The sequence below is a fragment of the Coccidioides posadasii genome, chromosome 3 (assembly GCF_018416015.2).
Source record: "Coccidioides posadasii str. Silveira chromosome 3, complete sequence".
NCBI classification, from domain to species: domain Eukaryota; kingdom Fungi; phylum Ascomycota; class Eurotiomycetes; order Onygenales; family Onygenaceae; genus Coccidioides; species Coccidioides posadasii.
In genome coordinates, this window is record NC_089409.1 from 2,559,379 (window position 1) to 2,573,606 (window position 14,228).

A 14,228-nucleotide genomic window follows, 5' to 3' on the forward strand; every position below is an offset into this window, starting at 1 on the left:
ATTCTGATTGCTGATACCCCAGTGCTTCTTCTATATGGAGTAAGGTAACGGGAATTCCTTGATGGTGGTGATTTTGGACATGGTAGTTTGGTATAAGATTATAACGACATAATAAAATTTGATTGTTTGCAGATTAAGGTTATATAAAAAATGATATCTGTCCGCTCCCTGAGATAAAGTGTACGACATATCTAGACGTAGATGGATCCCTGTGTATTATGTGACATCTATCAGTACACGCCCCGTCAACCGACAAAAAATATGATAAGGATAATGGTATATAGATCCAACTCGCACTCCAGACTCCCTGAAATGAAATAACTAGAAAAAGGCCCAGGTCTTTCTACCAAAACCGAGTCCAAAGGCAAAATCAAGTGATCATACACGCCTTCTATAGACCCCGGATCCCCAGGCCACTCTCAACATCGCTAATCCCCATGCCATCCCCAGACTATCCCAAACAACATTCAACTTGCTGCCCTTGACTTCTCTCCATCCTACTGGGACCTCGACAACGGGAATGTTCGCGAATTCCGCCAGCATAAGCATTTCAACGTCGAATATCCAACCTTCGGAATGCATATAAGGAACTATGTATGGTAAGCTGGCGCGGGAGAAGAGCTTGAATCCACACTGGGTGTCTTTAATTTGCGCGGTACGTGGAGGGGTAAGAAGACGGATTGTAATATGGAAGGCATGCATTAGAAAGTTGCGGAGTTTGGAGCGCTGATTGGAGTAGCATATTAGCAAGAGAAGTCTTTCTAGGGAGAGGGGAATATATGATGTACCTTGACCACAGCGTCGCTTCCGACTAGATGTGCTCTAGATCCTACAGCCACACCCCGCAGTTCGGAATCTTCAGCCTGTTGACAAGCCTGAACTAGTTTACCGAGATCATTAAAATTGCTTGCGCCATCGGCATCGGCGAAAACGACATATTTGCCTCTAACATGCCGCATTCCATGTGTGACGGCGCCTCCTTTGCCCCGGTTTTGTTTTAATGTAACTGCCCGGATCGTGCCCGGTGGGATGTGGACACCTTCTCTCAACTTTGAAGTCCACGGTCCAGCATGGCCTTTTGGATGGAGGGATAGCTGGTGATCTCTCGCAAAGGATAGTGCAGTATCAATAGTTTTATCCGTTGATCCATCGGACACTATTATTATCTCCCAGCCCTTCAATAAACCTTCCGATGTACCAACGTTGTTCGTTTTGCGTTTGCGCGTGGTTCCGATTCCGTCCTGCTTGGGATTTTCCCGCTTCCCTAAGCCGTTTATGTGAGGCGTCAGGGTTCCATATGCTCGCTCAAGATAGTTTACTGCTTCTTCTAACATCCCAGGCAAACGTTCTTGTTCATTGTACGCGGGGACTACGACGGACATAAACAATTCGGCATCCTCTAGGCTATCACTTCTGTTATCATCGGATGGTTGGGCTCCTATGCGGTCATACCAGCATGGCAGTGCTTTGGGTGGCGTGATGGAGCCATCTTCTGCAATTGTCTGGTAGGTCTTTTCCTCAGGGAACGGAGGTCTCGGGACAGGTGCGAGTAGGAAGATGAGGGTGTATCCCTATAACGTAACACGATATGGTTAATTACCGAAGCAAAGTATCGGCATAGAAAGGTCATTAACGTACAAGAAAAGTAAGTCCAATAAGAGTCGAGACGACGAAGCCAATCAAGTATGGAAGTGGAATATCAATGACGGCCTGCGCACAAGAGAGACACACATCCCGAAAGCCGGGTACGTCCATGACTTTTCGGGGCTCCTGCAGCGCTTGTTCTGGTCAATTGACCAGAACTCAGGTTGGAAGTCCTACCAACAAATGCGACATTAAGTAATAGCCTTGGATCGTGAACTGAACTGCAGAAGAAGCCGGAGCGATGCGGTGCTGAGAGATAGTACTGTATGACGCTTGGGCGGGCGGGCGCCACAGTGTCCTTTAGCGCGTTGGAATGTCAGGGGAACCGGTCAGAACTTAGTTAGTCATCGCCATCCACGTGATTTCTTTCAGGGGAAAGGTCCATTGCGCTGACTCTGCCAGGCGCAGGGATCATATTGCAACATCCACCTGTTCAGGTTTGACGGTATCCCCCGCGGGGTCTCGTCTTATATAGCTCGCCCCGCGGCCGGGGGGGGGGGGGGGGGAATCGAGCTTGGTGCAGTAGGTTGGTTAGGGCCCCAAACAATCCCCCGAACACTCTAGTTTGATTCCTACTTAACTACCATTGGTGGCGAATCGCCGATGATTCTTTTCCCGTCCTGGATTCAATGCGCACCACTCCCTAGCTTCCCAAATTCATGTTCTATGATGGTGGCATATTGGCTTCAAAGACAAGTTTATTGCTTTGAAGAACCTATCTGCCGTGAGGATGTTCCGATCCCAAGGTCTCTTTGGCGCTTGGATGTGCTGCTGAATGACGGTGTGGGGTACGGAGTACGGAGTACTCCACAGTTAGTTAGCTTTGCCCGCAAATAAATTTTCTGGGGAAAGCTTTGCCTCAGGGCAATTGGATCTATGGACCTGACCAAGGCCAAATGCATCTTGAGTCCGGGGAAGAGCCAACCCATGCATCTGGCCATGCTTGAGGCTCATCGTTGTGCAGTTTCCCACAATATTATGTGTGCTCTATTCTGTATGAGAGCATGGGAGAACTCTTCCATCCTCTTGGGGTTTGGATTTTCAAATAGTTGCTGGGATTGGGTTCTGCGCTTCGTTCTGCGCCAATTGTGGACAATTGTGCGTTGGATTCCCCGGAAGAAGCCAAAGCTTCTCATTATCGGGTTCCATTCGACGCCATCATTGTGATGTATCGTTTTCAAAGCCATTCTATCTAATGAAATAGAATGCCAGTTTCATTCTGAATATAAATACACTCGCGCAACCCATAGCTGTGTTGGAGAAAGCCACACTTCTCCTAAATTCCCATACCCTTGTGCAGGCTTCCATCATGCATCTCAAAAAGGCTGTTATTGGTGGTTTTCTTTTGACCTCAACATGTGCATTCCCAAACCACGATGGAAACGATGCGCAAGGATTGCCATATCTACACCCGCGATTGAGAACGATCAGGTCGAACACAGGCGCTAGTATCAGTTTTACTGAGGCCGGCAAAGCTGGAATCTGCGAAACAACTCCCGGCGTGAAAAGATACTCCGGCTACATTAACCTTAGCCGTGACGCTCATATGTTTTTCATGTTCTTTGAAGCCCGGCAGGATCCTCATAACGCCCCGACTACCCTGTGGCTTGGTGGTGGTCCTGGAAGTGACTCTCTGAACGCAGCATTCAAAGGCAAGCCTACTGAAAATCTAACTGAATATTGTTGTGCTGACTTGGCCTGAGTCTCCAGGCCTCGGGCCATGTGGCGCGCCACCGAAGAACTGGCTACGTATATAAATCAGCATTCATGGACTGAGGTGTCAAATCTACTTGTTCTATGGCAACCTATCGGAGTTGGCATGAGAGTATGGCATGTTTGTAACCGCTTGTCACTCATATCGATTACCAGGCTCTTCTCATTCGTCGATTGAGCCAGGATCTTTGAATCCCTTAACACGGATATTCGAGAATGCATGGTTTGCTGGAGTCACTGGCAGATATCCTGTCATCAATGACGCAAATAAGGTTGGTGGGAAATTGACGAACCCGACAAAATTAATTTCGAATGTGTGCTTATATCTGTACAGGGACTACTCAAGCGGCTGCGAAAGTAGATTGGGATGCCGTCCAAGCGTTCTATGATGCTCTACCCAAGTTAAACCCTAGGTTGAAGTCAAGACATTTCAACTTATGGACAGTTAGTAACGGCGGGTACGGCTATCAATTTTTCGCTATTGGTCCAAGCTGACGGCATTTGCAGGCACTACGGACCTACTGTGAGTCTGCATCGAAGTTGTTATATTTCTGAATTGCTACTTGTATCTATAGTTCTTCAGGTACTTTTACGACCAGAACACTAAGATCATAAACGGAAAACTTCGTGGTCAGCCCTTGGCATTTGATGCTCTGGGCATAATAAATGGTGCTATTGACACAGGGATCGAGGTAAGTGATTCTTCGACTTTAAGTCACGATCGGACTTCTTACTTGATCTTATTACGCGCCTTATTTCCCTGACATTGTGAACCACAATACCTACAACACTTAAGGAGTTGGTTTCACTTAGGCGTCCGTAGCCTTGATGCTACGACCGATAAAGAGCTGACCGTTAACTTTCTCAGGTAAACCAAACAGTGTATGATTATATGAAGTTTGCAAATTCAATGCCAGGTGGATGTCAGGATAAAATCAAAGCCTGCAGAGCGACAAACTATTCCTCTATAGCTGATTCTACCGTCTGCGTTCAAGCTGTGCATATGTGTAATGACAACGTCGGTCCGTAACCAAGAAGCATTGTGCAGGGTTGGAACGCCTAATGATTTATAGGATCTCCTTATCTGAACGCAAATCCTCGAAACATGTATGATATTCGCATAACTGCTGACGTGAGTACATATTTCGAATCTTTGATTACTCTACTTTGACCTCATCGCAGACTCCTCCTGAACCGGACTACCTAACGCCCTTTTTTAACAAAGCCTCTACTCGGAAGGCGCTAGGGGTAGCGCTCAACTGGACCAGTATGAGCTACGACGTCTATTGTGCGTTTTAGCAAACTGGTGATCTTGCATGCGCCAGATCTCTTGAGGACGTGGAATATATACTCGATCTGCCTGTTCGGGTCACACTCATGTATGGTGACGCAGATTTCGTTTCTAATTGGCTAGGTGGCGAGGCAGTTTCGCTTGCAGCAAATTATTCTAATGCTGCGGCTTTCTGACGTTCGGGCTATGTTCCGATGACTGTTGACGGGAAGCAATATGGGGAGGTCCGTCAGGCGGGCAATTACTCTTTTGTAAGAGGTTACGAGGCTGGGCATGTGGTACAATGTATGGCTGATATCCTCCTACTTTCATTCCCAGATAGCGTCATGGATTGTTATGCTGACGGCTTGTCTCAGCTTACCAACCTCTTGCATCGCTCCAGATCTTTAACCGAACACTTCTTGGATTGGACATTGGGGGCGGATTCGCAGAGGCCACACTAGATTTTGAAACGAATGGGTCTCCACATGCAACACATATAAATAGAGGGTCATCACCTACACAATCTTAAAGTCATTTTTGCTTTAACCATGCCAAAAGCTGATTGGCCCATGTAACTTTCTTCCTGGCCGCATGCTCCGAAACACACCCAGGTCTTAGCTACCTCTTTGCCTTTTACGGATACAAAGGAGTGAGTTGTGAAATAGTACTACAAATATATGTACTATATACACATACAATAGGACTACAGGAATTGATGAGCCATACTCCGTAGCAGCGTCAGCTTCTCCTGTGTGATTTGATTTTGCCAGCAGGGTCCATTCCTTATCGTTCAAGATTACACTCAACCGTGCCTCATCCAATTCTATTCCACTTGCTATACGTACGGGATACGTAGCTGAGCCACTTGCTTTTTAATGGCGAGCACAGAGTACTCAGGAACATATATTTCATATAGAATACTCCGTACTCCGTACAGGCCCATGAAACCGATTGTCTCGTCATAAGCCAGCCTCATAATATGCCGGTTGCGTTAGTCAAAGGAGCGTGCTTATTTGACAGGTTGGTTGTTAGCAAGAACGACCCTGAAGAAACCATAGCGTCCTCCATGCCCTCAGCTCTGTAGAAGCGAGCGGGAAATATAACGATGTATGGAGTAAAAGAGACGAAAAGCTGAAGAGCAATGAGACGATGACTAATTTCACTCTGTGGTGGCTGGTTTAGTTAGTTAACTCTTTGGTTTCCGAGTTGGTGATCCCAGCCACATATTTACCCGGACAATGGACATGGGTGCCCCGGCGACAAACCTGCATGCGCGGTGCTTCTTTAGCGTCCAACATCAGCACACCGGATAGGCTTTGAGAGAGACGCAGCACTCGTTTTGAAACTCAGACGCATCTGCTGCTCATTCAAAACACGCAATTAACCTAGGAATCCGGTTTCCACTACAAATCCTATTCCCCGACCTGGATGGCTCAGCCACTTTTCACCCATCGAAAGCCAGCTTGCGCACGGTCAATTATTAGGTCGGCATTGCCATCTGGTGAAGTGGTGGTTCCCAATTGACCCTGTACACCAAATGGCTACGTGGAGTGAAAATGTTGGCGATCTAGCTGCCAAATCTTCCACGAGACCAACGCCTACGGAACCGCCACGAGCTCTCCTTAGCGGCCCAACGACTGAGCCAACAATCATGCCTATCGACCCTTCTGACGATTTGTCGTGCCTGCGGCCTTCCCTCGAAACGAAACACCCATTCAAAGAGAACTCCATAGGTGAACCTGAACTCTCGAGGCTAGCGTTGGTGACAAGACAGTCTCCCAGACAGCTTCAATACCCCAGGTCTGAACAACGTACATCGTCACTCCAACCCACACATCGACGAGCGAGGACAGATCTATTTTTGCCTAATAGACATAGCATCGCTTCGACATATGCATTGGAGGATGTTGTGCTTAGTACGGATCAAGAAACGCCCAAGTTGAAATCAGGCAACGGAAACGGACTGTTTGGTGGGTTATTTCAAGGGGAATCGACACCTATTAGGCTTGGAATAGTTCCCTCGCCTACTGCAGAACAAGCTCAGCGATCTCGCGGATCCTCTCCGACACTTCATAGCCACTCTTCGTCTCCGAATAAGAAGATGAACGTGCCATCCCCGTTAAAGAACATCACATATTCGAGCCCGTTTTCATTTTTTGGCGCGAAGCAACAGAAGGAACAATTGCCCAAGATGCCGGAGCCCGCGGACGATGAATATTTGAACCTTGACATTGACGCTATTCTTTTCCGTACCGATATGCCCAACCTACCACCGGAAGAGGCGCTCGTGAATTTCCAACGAAATGCAGAAAACTTGGTTCGCCAATTACAAAAAGCCTACAAGCAACGTACATTCGCCCTGCACCAAGCACTCGCTGAGAAAATTGAGCAAAAAGAGGAGCTCGAGGAGACCCAGTCAAGATTTCAAAATATGAAATCCCAGCTAGATGGGATGGCCGCCAAAGTATTCGAGCAAGAAAATGAAATGAAAGCTCTGGTTGAAGAGCTAAATATAGAGCGACAGAAGCGGAAACAGGAAGATGAAGCGCGACGGCGAAGCATTGTACCTGTTAGAAAGCTCGATGAGGTCCCTGACCCGGCCGGAATACAAATTAGCCCTACCAAGAAACACTCTAAATCCTCGAGCGGTGCTTCGATTATGATTGATTCTGGATTCGAATCCGCAGACGAAAGTATTTCGGAGAGTATTTTCTCTAAAGGAACGGACGATACCGCTCCGACAAGACCAGCCTCCATCATATCCACAACTCTTGACGTGCCGCCTCCTTCGACCTATCAGCCATCTCCGCTAAAACCTCGACCTCTTTCCCCATCGAGGCCCTCAACCTATGATAGGGTCCTCAAGGGCATATCCGCAGCCGGCTCTTCTCTCAGCACCCTGACTTCTTCCCGGTGTCCCAACTGCCAAGGAGGTAGATCATCGGATCCTGGTTATGTTGCTACTATACTGCAAGAGGAGAACCGCGTCCTGAAGTCACGAATCACCGAACTTGAGACTGCTATTGAAGAGTGTATTACCCTTGTTGGGGGATGACCGGTTTAGATAATTGTGTTGTGAAATTACTCGGATGGTATGCTCCGATGTTTGGAAATATTTTGTTCATGGATACTTGCCCTGTTGGACTTATGACTTGCCATTCCGACCATGGCTATACGACCTTTTTGCCAATACGATGTTTTCTTTGGCTCAGGATAATTATGATTTCTACGTTCAATTGTATGGTGTGGCGGTTCTGTGATCTTTTTTTTTCCCCCTGGAATTTCCTTTATTTGAAGTATAGACGGCTCTCCCTCTTGGAGCACATGCAAAATGACATTCCCTTCTTTTAACATCATAATGTCTTAAATGTTAGGCTCTTCTCAAAGCTAGGTGCTTAGTGGAAGGCGAAAGAGCCAGCTCATGTCTACAATACTTTAAGCTCCATTTCGAAAAATCGACACTCCATGGTCCCTAACTTCTTCAATGCTTGTGGAATAATACGAAACCATAACTATAACTCAATCATTACCGCCAATCCCATACTCCCTTTGCACGTCTACACATCTGACTCCTCTACCTTCCGCAATCAGTCCGAGCAGACCCTGGCCGATGTCTTTGATTTCGTTGTATTCGTGGAGAAGGCGAATGTGGCGTTTCACTATGAATGCTGGGTCGGGTGGAGGATCATTTGCGGGATGAGTTGCCCTTAGGAAGTTATTAGGATACGATTCATACGCAAAGTATTAAACCAACCGCATTTTCCCAGATCTGCCAGGCCATCGGGAGGGGTTTGTAGGAGTGTATTTACTTGTATTTCTCCTGAGCCTCTGAAAGAAGCTTTTCTGTTTGGGTTATTTGACATTGAAGCCTGGATATGCTTGCTTCGAGGGATCTCTGAAAATGTAATTTTCGGCATGTTAGCAGGCCCCTTAGACCTTTCCATGCTTTTGGGGTGAGTATATGACACTTCACAAACAATCTAGCAGCATGAAAGAAAGAGCCATTGGGACTAACAATTTTTCTCTCTTGTTGCGGAGTGAGCTCAGCAACTGGCATTGGGGTATTTGATTGGGGTGATGTGATGATGCCATTGCTTACTGCGGCCAGCTCAGACGATGGTCGCCCTTTTTTTGGAGGGTTCGACTGCAGTTGTGCGGGCATTTTGGAGTATGTGTACGGAGTAGTTGAGGCAAAATAAGTTGCTCGACTTGATACTTTTATTCCGGAGTGCTTAAGGGGACCCTCGGCTTGATACGGGTAAGCAGGCGTGCCGGGAACCGGTGTGGGCTGGTGTCCGCTGTGACCAACCGCTCAGTCCGTTTTACCAACGCTTGGGGATCTCCCGTCTCGATGCCTTGGCGGTGGCTTATTCAGCACCGAATTTGACTTAACAGTTATCCACCTTCTTCCGTCGGAACCTTGGGCTCACGATCTCTCATCTCCTTCTCATGGCCGACGACATAATCATCCTGGTAGTGGTCATGTTACGCGGTTTTAGGCAGCCTTGTTGTTGGCTGTGGAAACCAGATACATATTAGATTTTCTTTGTCTATCCCTCCTGATGTGTTCATTCTTTTCCCGAGCACAATTGACATCCGCAGTTCCCCTTTCCTCTTGAGATTTGTCTCTCAACCCTCTTCAACCCTCATTTCAGCTCAGATTCTTCAGGTTTCACTTATACTGTGAATACAGGCTTTGTTGATGAAGAAGATGGGCGGCCTTGGTGCTTCAGCAGCTCTTGTTGTGCTGTCACTGGCAGCAACTGTTCATGGCCATGATCATCATGATAGCTTGCATGAAGGCCAGGTTATTTCTGCTGAGCCACTTGTGAGTTATCTCAGTTTTCTCAATTATTCTGGTTAATTTACTACAAACTTTTGGCTGACAGGTGTATGCCCTTAGGATTCGATTTTATGGACCCATATCCTTTTGATGGTATTGGCCTTCGGCCTCATTTTTCCTACTGGAATGGTCCTCGGTGTGAGTAATTTCAAGCCCAATTTTATGAATGCTTTCGCATCTAATATTTCGGTTTTATTTTAGCTCGTTAGATCCCATTGGCATGTCCCTGTTCAGATCGTCGGTGCCGTCGTTGCTTTCCTCGCTTACTTCCTTGGCCATCTACACAAAGGCCGTCAATTCTCTACCAATATCCATGCCGCTTTTGCAAATTCCTTGATGCTTATGCTTATAATCCAACTTGTTTTGGGGGCATATTTGAAGCTACATCTATCCAAAGGAATTCATGGTAAATTTCGATGCTATGTTGTCACCCTACACGGACTCATGGGCAAAATGATGCCTCTTGTTAGCTGGATTCAAATGTTATTTGGTGGCATAACTGCCTTGGGTTTCTGTCATGACGATCACCTTGGACAGTGCCTTGCTCATTTTATTATGGGAAGTGCGTTCATTGCCTATGCGATCATCCTTACGATTCTTCTTTTGGTAGGGCAAGTTTGGCTCCGCAGAACGGGGCGCAGCCAGGAATTCTTCGACTCACTCGTCATTACCCTTTGGGGCTGCATTAATACATTTACAGAGCATCGTTGGGGCCAGCCATGGAGACACAATGATATGCAACACACATCCATGGGAATCATCTGGTGGTGTGCAGGTCTTTTGGGTCTCTGGCTCAGCAGAAGACGCAACGGAAGACCACGACGCAATATTTTCCCGGCAATTGTCATTCTTCTTACAGGCTATGCGATGTCTTCCCATCCACAGCACCTGCCACTAAGTGCGATGGTTCACTCTGTTTTCGGATATACGTTGATGGCAGCTGGAGCAGCTCGAATTGTCGAGATATGCTTTGTGTTGAAGGATCGAAGTGCTGTTAGCGATGATGGAACTGAAGCGAGCAGTTTTCAGTACCTTACGCCATTCGTAAGTCGAGACCATCGTTTCTTTGGCCGAATTTCTGACTCACAACATTTTTTAGTTACTCTACGCTTCAGGTTTCCTCTTCATGGGAGCAACTGAAGAGCAGATGGAACTCCTCTCAAATGCAGGAATCGATCATGTCTCTTACATTTTAGTCCTCTACAGCGTTGCATGCATCATGTTTTTATGTAAGAAAATCTTGCTCCTTGTTAAACCCCTAGTTGGTACTAACGTATCCTGCAGTTATCAACATCCTCCTGCACATCTACGGTGTTCACGCATTCCCTGAGACCGCTAAGTACAACCGGGGCGCCCGAATGGCACGGAATGGATCACGCCAACGACCGCCTCAATATCGTTCTTCGACTTCCTTTGCCTTGGAGCGATTTCAGCTCGAGTCTCCACAAGTCAACGGGCTTATCCGCACTCCATCTCAGACCGAGCAAATTAGGGATGCACAGGAGTTTGAGCTCGAGGGATTAATTGGGGCTGCTGATAAGGATCGTGATGAGGAAGATAGCCCGGTTACATCCACCCCTCCTCCTGTTCCTCCCAAACCGGAGGTTTAGGCACTTCAACACCGGGAATGTAAAGGGATATTCTGACCCTGGGGGCAATTTTAAATTAGGACGGAAAACATATCAGCGCTTTACAGGGTTCGGTCGGGTTTTCTTTGCTGCACAACTTATCGATTCTTCTTCTACTGTGTACATCATTTCACTTTCATAAAATACACTTATACTGTTTTAATTCTCCATCAGGTTCCTTGTTGCAAATATCGGCCGTTACAGCGTGAATTGAAACAGTATTCAGTACAGAGTACTCCGTACATTTCGCACATATTCGCGCGTGACTTTCAGCTCAATGTGGACAGAGTATCGCATTTGACTGGGGTTATGGCCTATGAAGAAGGCTCCTTACAGAGCACCCTGTATTATCTGATTTTCTAGGGACAATACGGAGTATGAGCCGTTCTTTTGCAGCCCTACGCCCTTTCGGTGGCAGAACCCGTAAGATGAAGTGACGTCATACACAGCCTTGAGCCATTGAGCTAACGCCCAGCCACGGGTGAGACAGCCTTGGCATGGGAAGTTACCAAAACTCTGGAAAGGGGCAACGAAATGGCGCACGAGCATAAACACGCCTCTCAAACTATGACTCTATTCTTTCAACAAGCTTTACCCCACCCGCCGCCCGCAGGGGTCATGACGACAATCCTATCATTGGTCTTCATCATCACTGTGTTCTTCCCTCCAATGTTTACAACCCCTCTCAGTCCCGCTTTCAGTGTCCTTTGTAATCCACAAATTCAGCCCTGTCTGTCCATCTTCGCCGCCCTCAAGACCTTATGGTCTATAGACTCTCCTCTCAGAAAGAATGGAGCATTGCAGAGGGCTCAAAAGTTCAATTTCCCTGACCACACCTTCCCCGCCTGAGTGTAACCCCTTGCCGCCGGAGTTCTCGCAAAGAGAGAATTGACGCAGGAAAACTGGATAACGCTTCTCAAATATTTCGGGGTCAGTGATGCGCGTATTAGTCATGTGGACATGAACGCCGGACTCCCCGTGCCAAGTTGGGCCAGCACCGCTTCCGCCTGCGATGGTCTCGTAGTAGCCGAACCCGGGAATGGTTTTACCTGTTTCCTGATCAATTTTGGGGTCTCTGCCGAAAGTAAGCTTGTTGACACATCATTGAGAGGCAGCACATGCCCGAAGGGCCTTGAAGACGACATCGGTAATACGCTGAGAGGTTATGACATTCCCACCCACAACTGCAGCTGTCTTTGTTGGAGAAAGGATGCTCCTCTCCGGAATGCGGATGTCGATCGGGCCCAGGCACCCTTGGTTCAGAGGAATGTCCAAATTCATCATGCAGTGGAGTCAATAGATAATCGCGGAATGAGTAATGGCAACTGCTGCGTTCCAGTTGCCGTACACCTCGGGACAGGTATCTGACTGCATGAATTCGAAACGACAATCTTCCTGACCGTCGAGACCGCCATCGAAGTTGTCGGAAATTGAATCGATATACGCTTTTATAACGGGGGCCAGATAAGCATCCGCAGCGGCGGACATGGCTCGAGGAACGATCTTAATCATTGGCTGCAATTTCGAAGATAGAGCGACGGAGAACCCCATAGACTCTGCAATTTCACCAATCTGCATTTCTTGCTTCGGATAGGCATAAGAACTTGTCGTCTACTTACTTTTGGAAACAGAAATATACCGGAAAAGGCCAAGATCAGGGATGAGTCTCCTGACATCCATGCAGGGAATCATGAACGAACTGTCCGCCTGGTTACGCAGAATCCCCCACCGACTGAAAATCGACTTTTCTGCCTCGTAAACAGAGAAGCTGTATCGGTATTTCTTCATTTCTATTCGTGCATCAACATGACAGCACGGCTACTCGTTTTACATCATCCAAAGGCGGCTCGACGCTGAATCACAAGGCTCTGCGACACGCAGCCGGCAGGATGGCCTCTCCAGAAATATTGTTGCTGTCATCGATTTTTCGATCAATGCCGCTCGTGCATGCGTTCATATGGTGAATACAGCTGCAAACCATAACCTTATGTGTAAGCTCGCGTTCCCATGCTTATTGAAATCCATCTAAAGGACTGGAAAAGCTACATACGGCTATCTCGACGGCGGGTATGGTGATGTATTCAAAAGCCGGGTAAGGCTAGAGAATACCCCGGCTTCCTACTATGCATGCGCAAGCTAGTGAGGTAACTCTGGTTTTACGTATGGCCCACAGTATGTAGAAAGCTTGCAGATGATTAACAGGGAAGACATTGCCTGGTTCAAGCAGAAAGTCATATTTAACTTGATAAATATTCTCTATGACATGATAATAATATCCTTTCCTCGTATCTCTACTCAACTTAACTACCCATGCATTCCAGCATATCCACAAAACATATTCATAGACAAATTTTAGTTGGTTGATTAAATATTAAAATATCGTTGTCCATTGAGGTCATTGAGGGGTATAAACTTTTATTTTGGTTTCCGAAATAAAGAATTCTCCAATTGTGCCAGTATCTCCTAGAAAGTGTCTCGATGTTAGAGCTTTGAGGACAAAGGATGAGGAAAATCGCCAGTCTTGCTTACCATATCGTAAATGTAAGTTATAGTCAATCCATTCTATCCACAACACAGTTTTCACGCTCCGTCTTCTTTATCGTTGGAGCATCGAGAAATAAACGGCGCGGCTCTCACTAATGGTTGCTTTTTTCAAAGTTTTCTTCTCCTTCTTTGCCTGGGACTGAGATACCGGAGAGAAGTCCGAGGTGCTGGTGCGTCTGCTGGTATTGGCTGAGGTAATTGGAGTGCTGTTGACAGACTCGTGGTTAAGATAGGAATGGAAGAGCTTGATATCGGTAGCGTGAGCAGACATGTTTGAAGTTCGGTGGTTGTGTTTGCTAGATTATGCTTTGCGATAGCGAACGGTAGTTTAGTTATTAGTTGTTGGTGTTATTAGATCTACATCTCAGTTAGTCTATGCAAAACAACTATCCCTGGTGTTTGGAAGACTCACAACTAGCTTTTAGGATCGCAATTGATTTGTTCTTTATCTTGCAATTGTCTCTTCGTTTTGCTTTGGTCGAGGAATCTGATCAGAGCATATCAATCCTGTTCACTTGGGCATATTTATATCCGATTGCTCAGCCTTTTGACTACGGAATGAAGGCTCTGGAACCACGCAATC

General features: G+C 46.9%; 7 protein-coding genes across 7 annotated transcripts; 3 read left to right on the forward strand and 4 right to left on the reverse strand.

Moving 5' to 3' along the window:
- Positions 1–168: 168 nt before the first annotated feature.
- On the reverse strand, positions 169–1,870 carry ALG5 (dolichyl-phosphate beta-glucosyltransferase). The gene is made up of 3 exons (XM_003069320.2): positions 1,639–1,870; positions 789–1,571; positions 169–726 (listed from the first exon to the last, which is right to left on the reverse strand). Exons 1-3 carry the CDS (start codon positions 1,753–1,755, stop codon positions 379–381), a joined length of 1,248 nt encoding a protein of 415 aa, XP_003069366.2. The 5' UTR covers positions 1,756–1,870; the 3' UTR covers positions 169–378.
- A 1,083-nt stretch (positions 1,871–2,953) lies between these two features.
- On the forward strand, positions 2,954–5,147 carry D8B26_005770 (uncharacterized protein; the record flags this gene model as incomplete). Its single annotated transcript, XM_066124990.1, has 10 exons — positions 2,954–3,269; positions 3,355–3,393; positions 3,514–3,633; positions 3,692–3,815; positions 3,865–3,880; positions 3,933–4,049; positions 4,226–4,379; positions 4,431–4,489; positions 4,657–4,933; positions 5,005–5,147. 9 exons carry the CDS (start codon positions 2,954–2,956, stop codon positions 4,822–4,824), a joined length of 1,113 nt encoding a protein of 370 aa, XP_065981071.1. The 3' UTR covers positions 4,825–4,933; positions 5,005–5,147.
- Positions 5,148–6,167: 1,020 nt separating this feature from the next.
- Positions 6,168–7,685, forward strand: D8B26_005771 (uncharacterized protein; the record flags this gene model as incomplete). Its single annotated transcript, XM_003069322.2, has 1 exon — positions 6,168–7,685. The coding sequence occupies one exon, from the start codon at positions 6,168–6,170 to the stop codon at positions 7,683–7,685; it is 1,518 nt and encodes a 505-aa protein (XP_003069368.1).
- Positions 7,686–8,149: 464 nt separating this feature from the next.
- D8B26_005772 (uncharacterized protein) lies at positions 8,150–8,851 on the reverse strand (the record flags this gene model as incomplete). Its single annotated transcript, XM_066124991.1, has 3 exons — positions 8,646–8,851; positions 8,440–8,525; positions 8,150–8,336 (listed from the first exon to the last, which is right to left on the reverse strand). Exons 1-3 carry the CDS (start codon positions 8,790–8,792, stop codon positions 8,150–8,152), a joined length of 420 nt encoding a protein of 139 aa, XP_065981072.1. The 5' UTR covers positions 8,793–8,851.
- A 197-nt stretch (positions 8,852–9,048) lies between these two features.
- Positions 9,049–11,271, forward strand: D8B26_005773 (uncharacterized protein). The gene is made up of 5 exons (XM_003069323.2): positions 9,049–9,458; positions 9,534–9,611; positions 9,675–10,517; positions 10,573–10,702; positions 10,758–11,271. Exons 1-5 carry the CDS (start codon positions 9,333–9,335, stop codon positions 11,081–11,083), a joined length of 1,503 nt encoding a protein of 500 aa, XP_003069369.2. The 5' UTR covers positions 9,049–9,332; the 3' UTR covers positions 11,084–11,271.
- Positions 11,272–11,431: 160 nt separating this feature from the next.
- Positions 11,432–12,679, reverse strand: D8B26_005774 (uncharacterized protein; the record flags this gene model as incomplete). The annotated part of the gene is made up of 3 exons (XM_003069324.2): positions 11,432–11,592; positions 11,938–12,176; positions 12,450–12,679. 3 exons carry the CDS (start codon positions 12,677–12,679, stop codon positions 11,432–11,434), a joined length of 630 nt encoding a protein of 209 aa, XP_003069370.2.
- Positions 12,680–13,311: 632 nt separating this feature from the next.
- Positions 13,312–14,223, reverse strand: D8B26_005775 (uncharacterized protein). Its single transcript, XM_066124992.1, has one exon. The coding sequence runs from the start codon at positions 13,914–13,916 to the stop codon at positions 13,698–13,700; it is 219 nt and encodes a 72-aa protein (XP_065981073.1). The 5' UTR covers positions 13,917–14,223; the 3' UTR covers positions 13,312–13,697.
- Between the last annotated feature and the right edge of the window lie 5 nt (positions 14,224–14,228).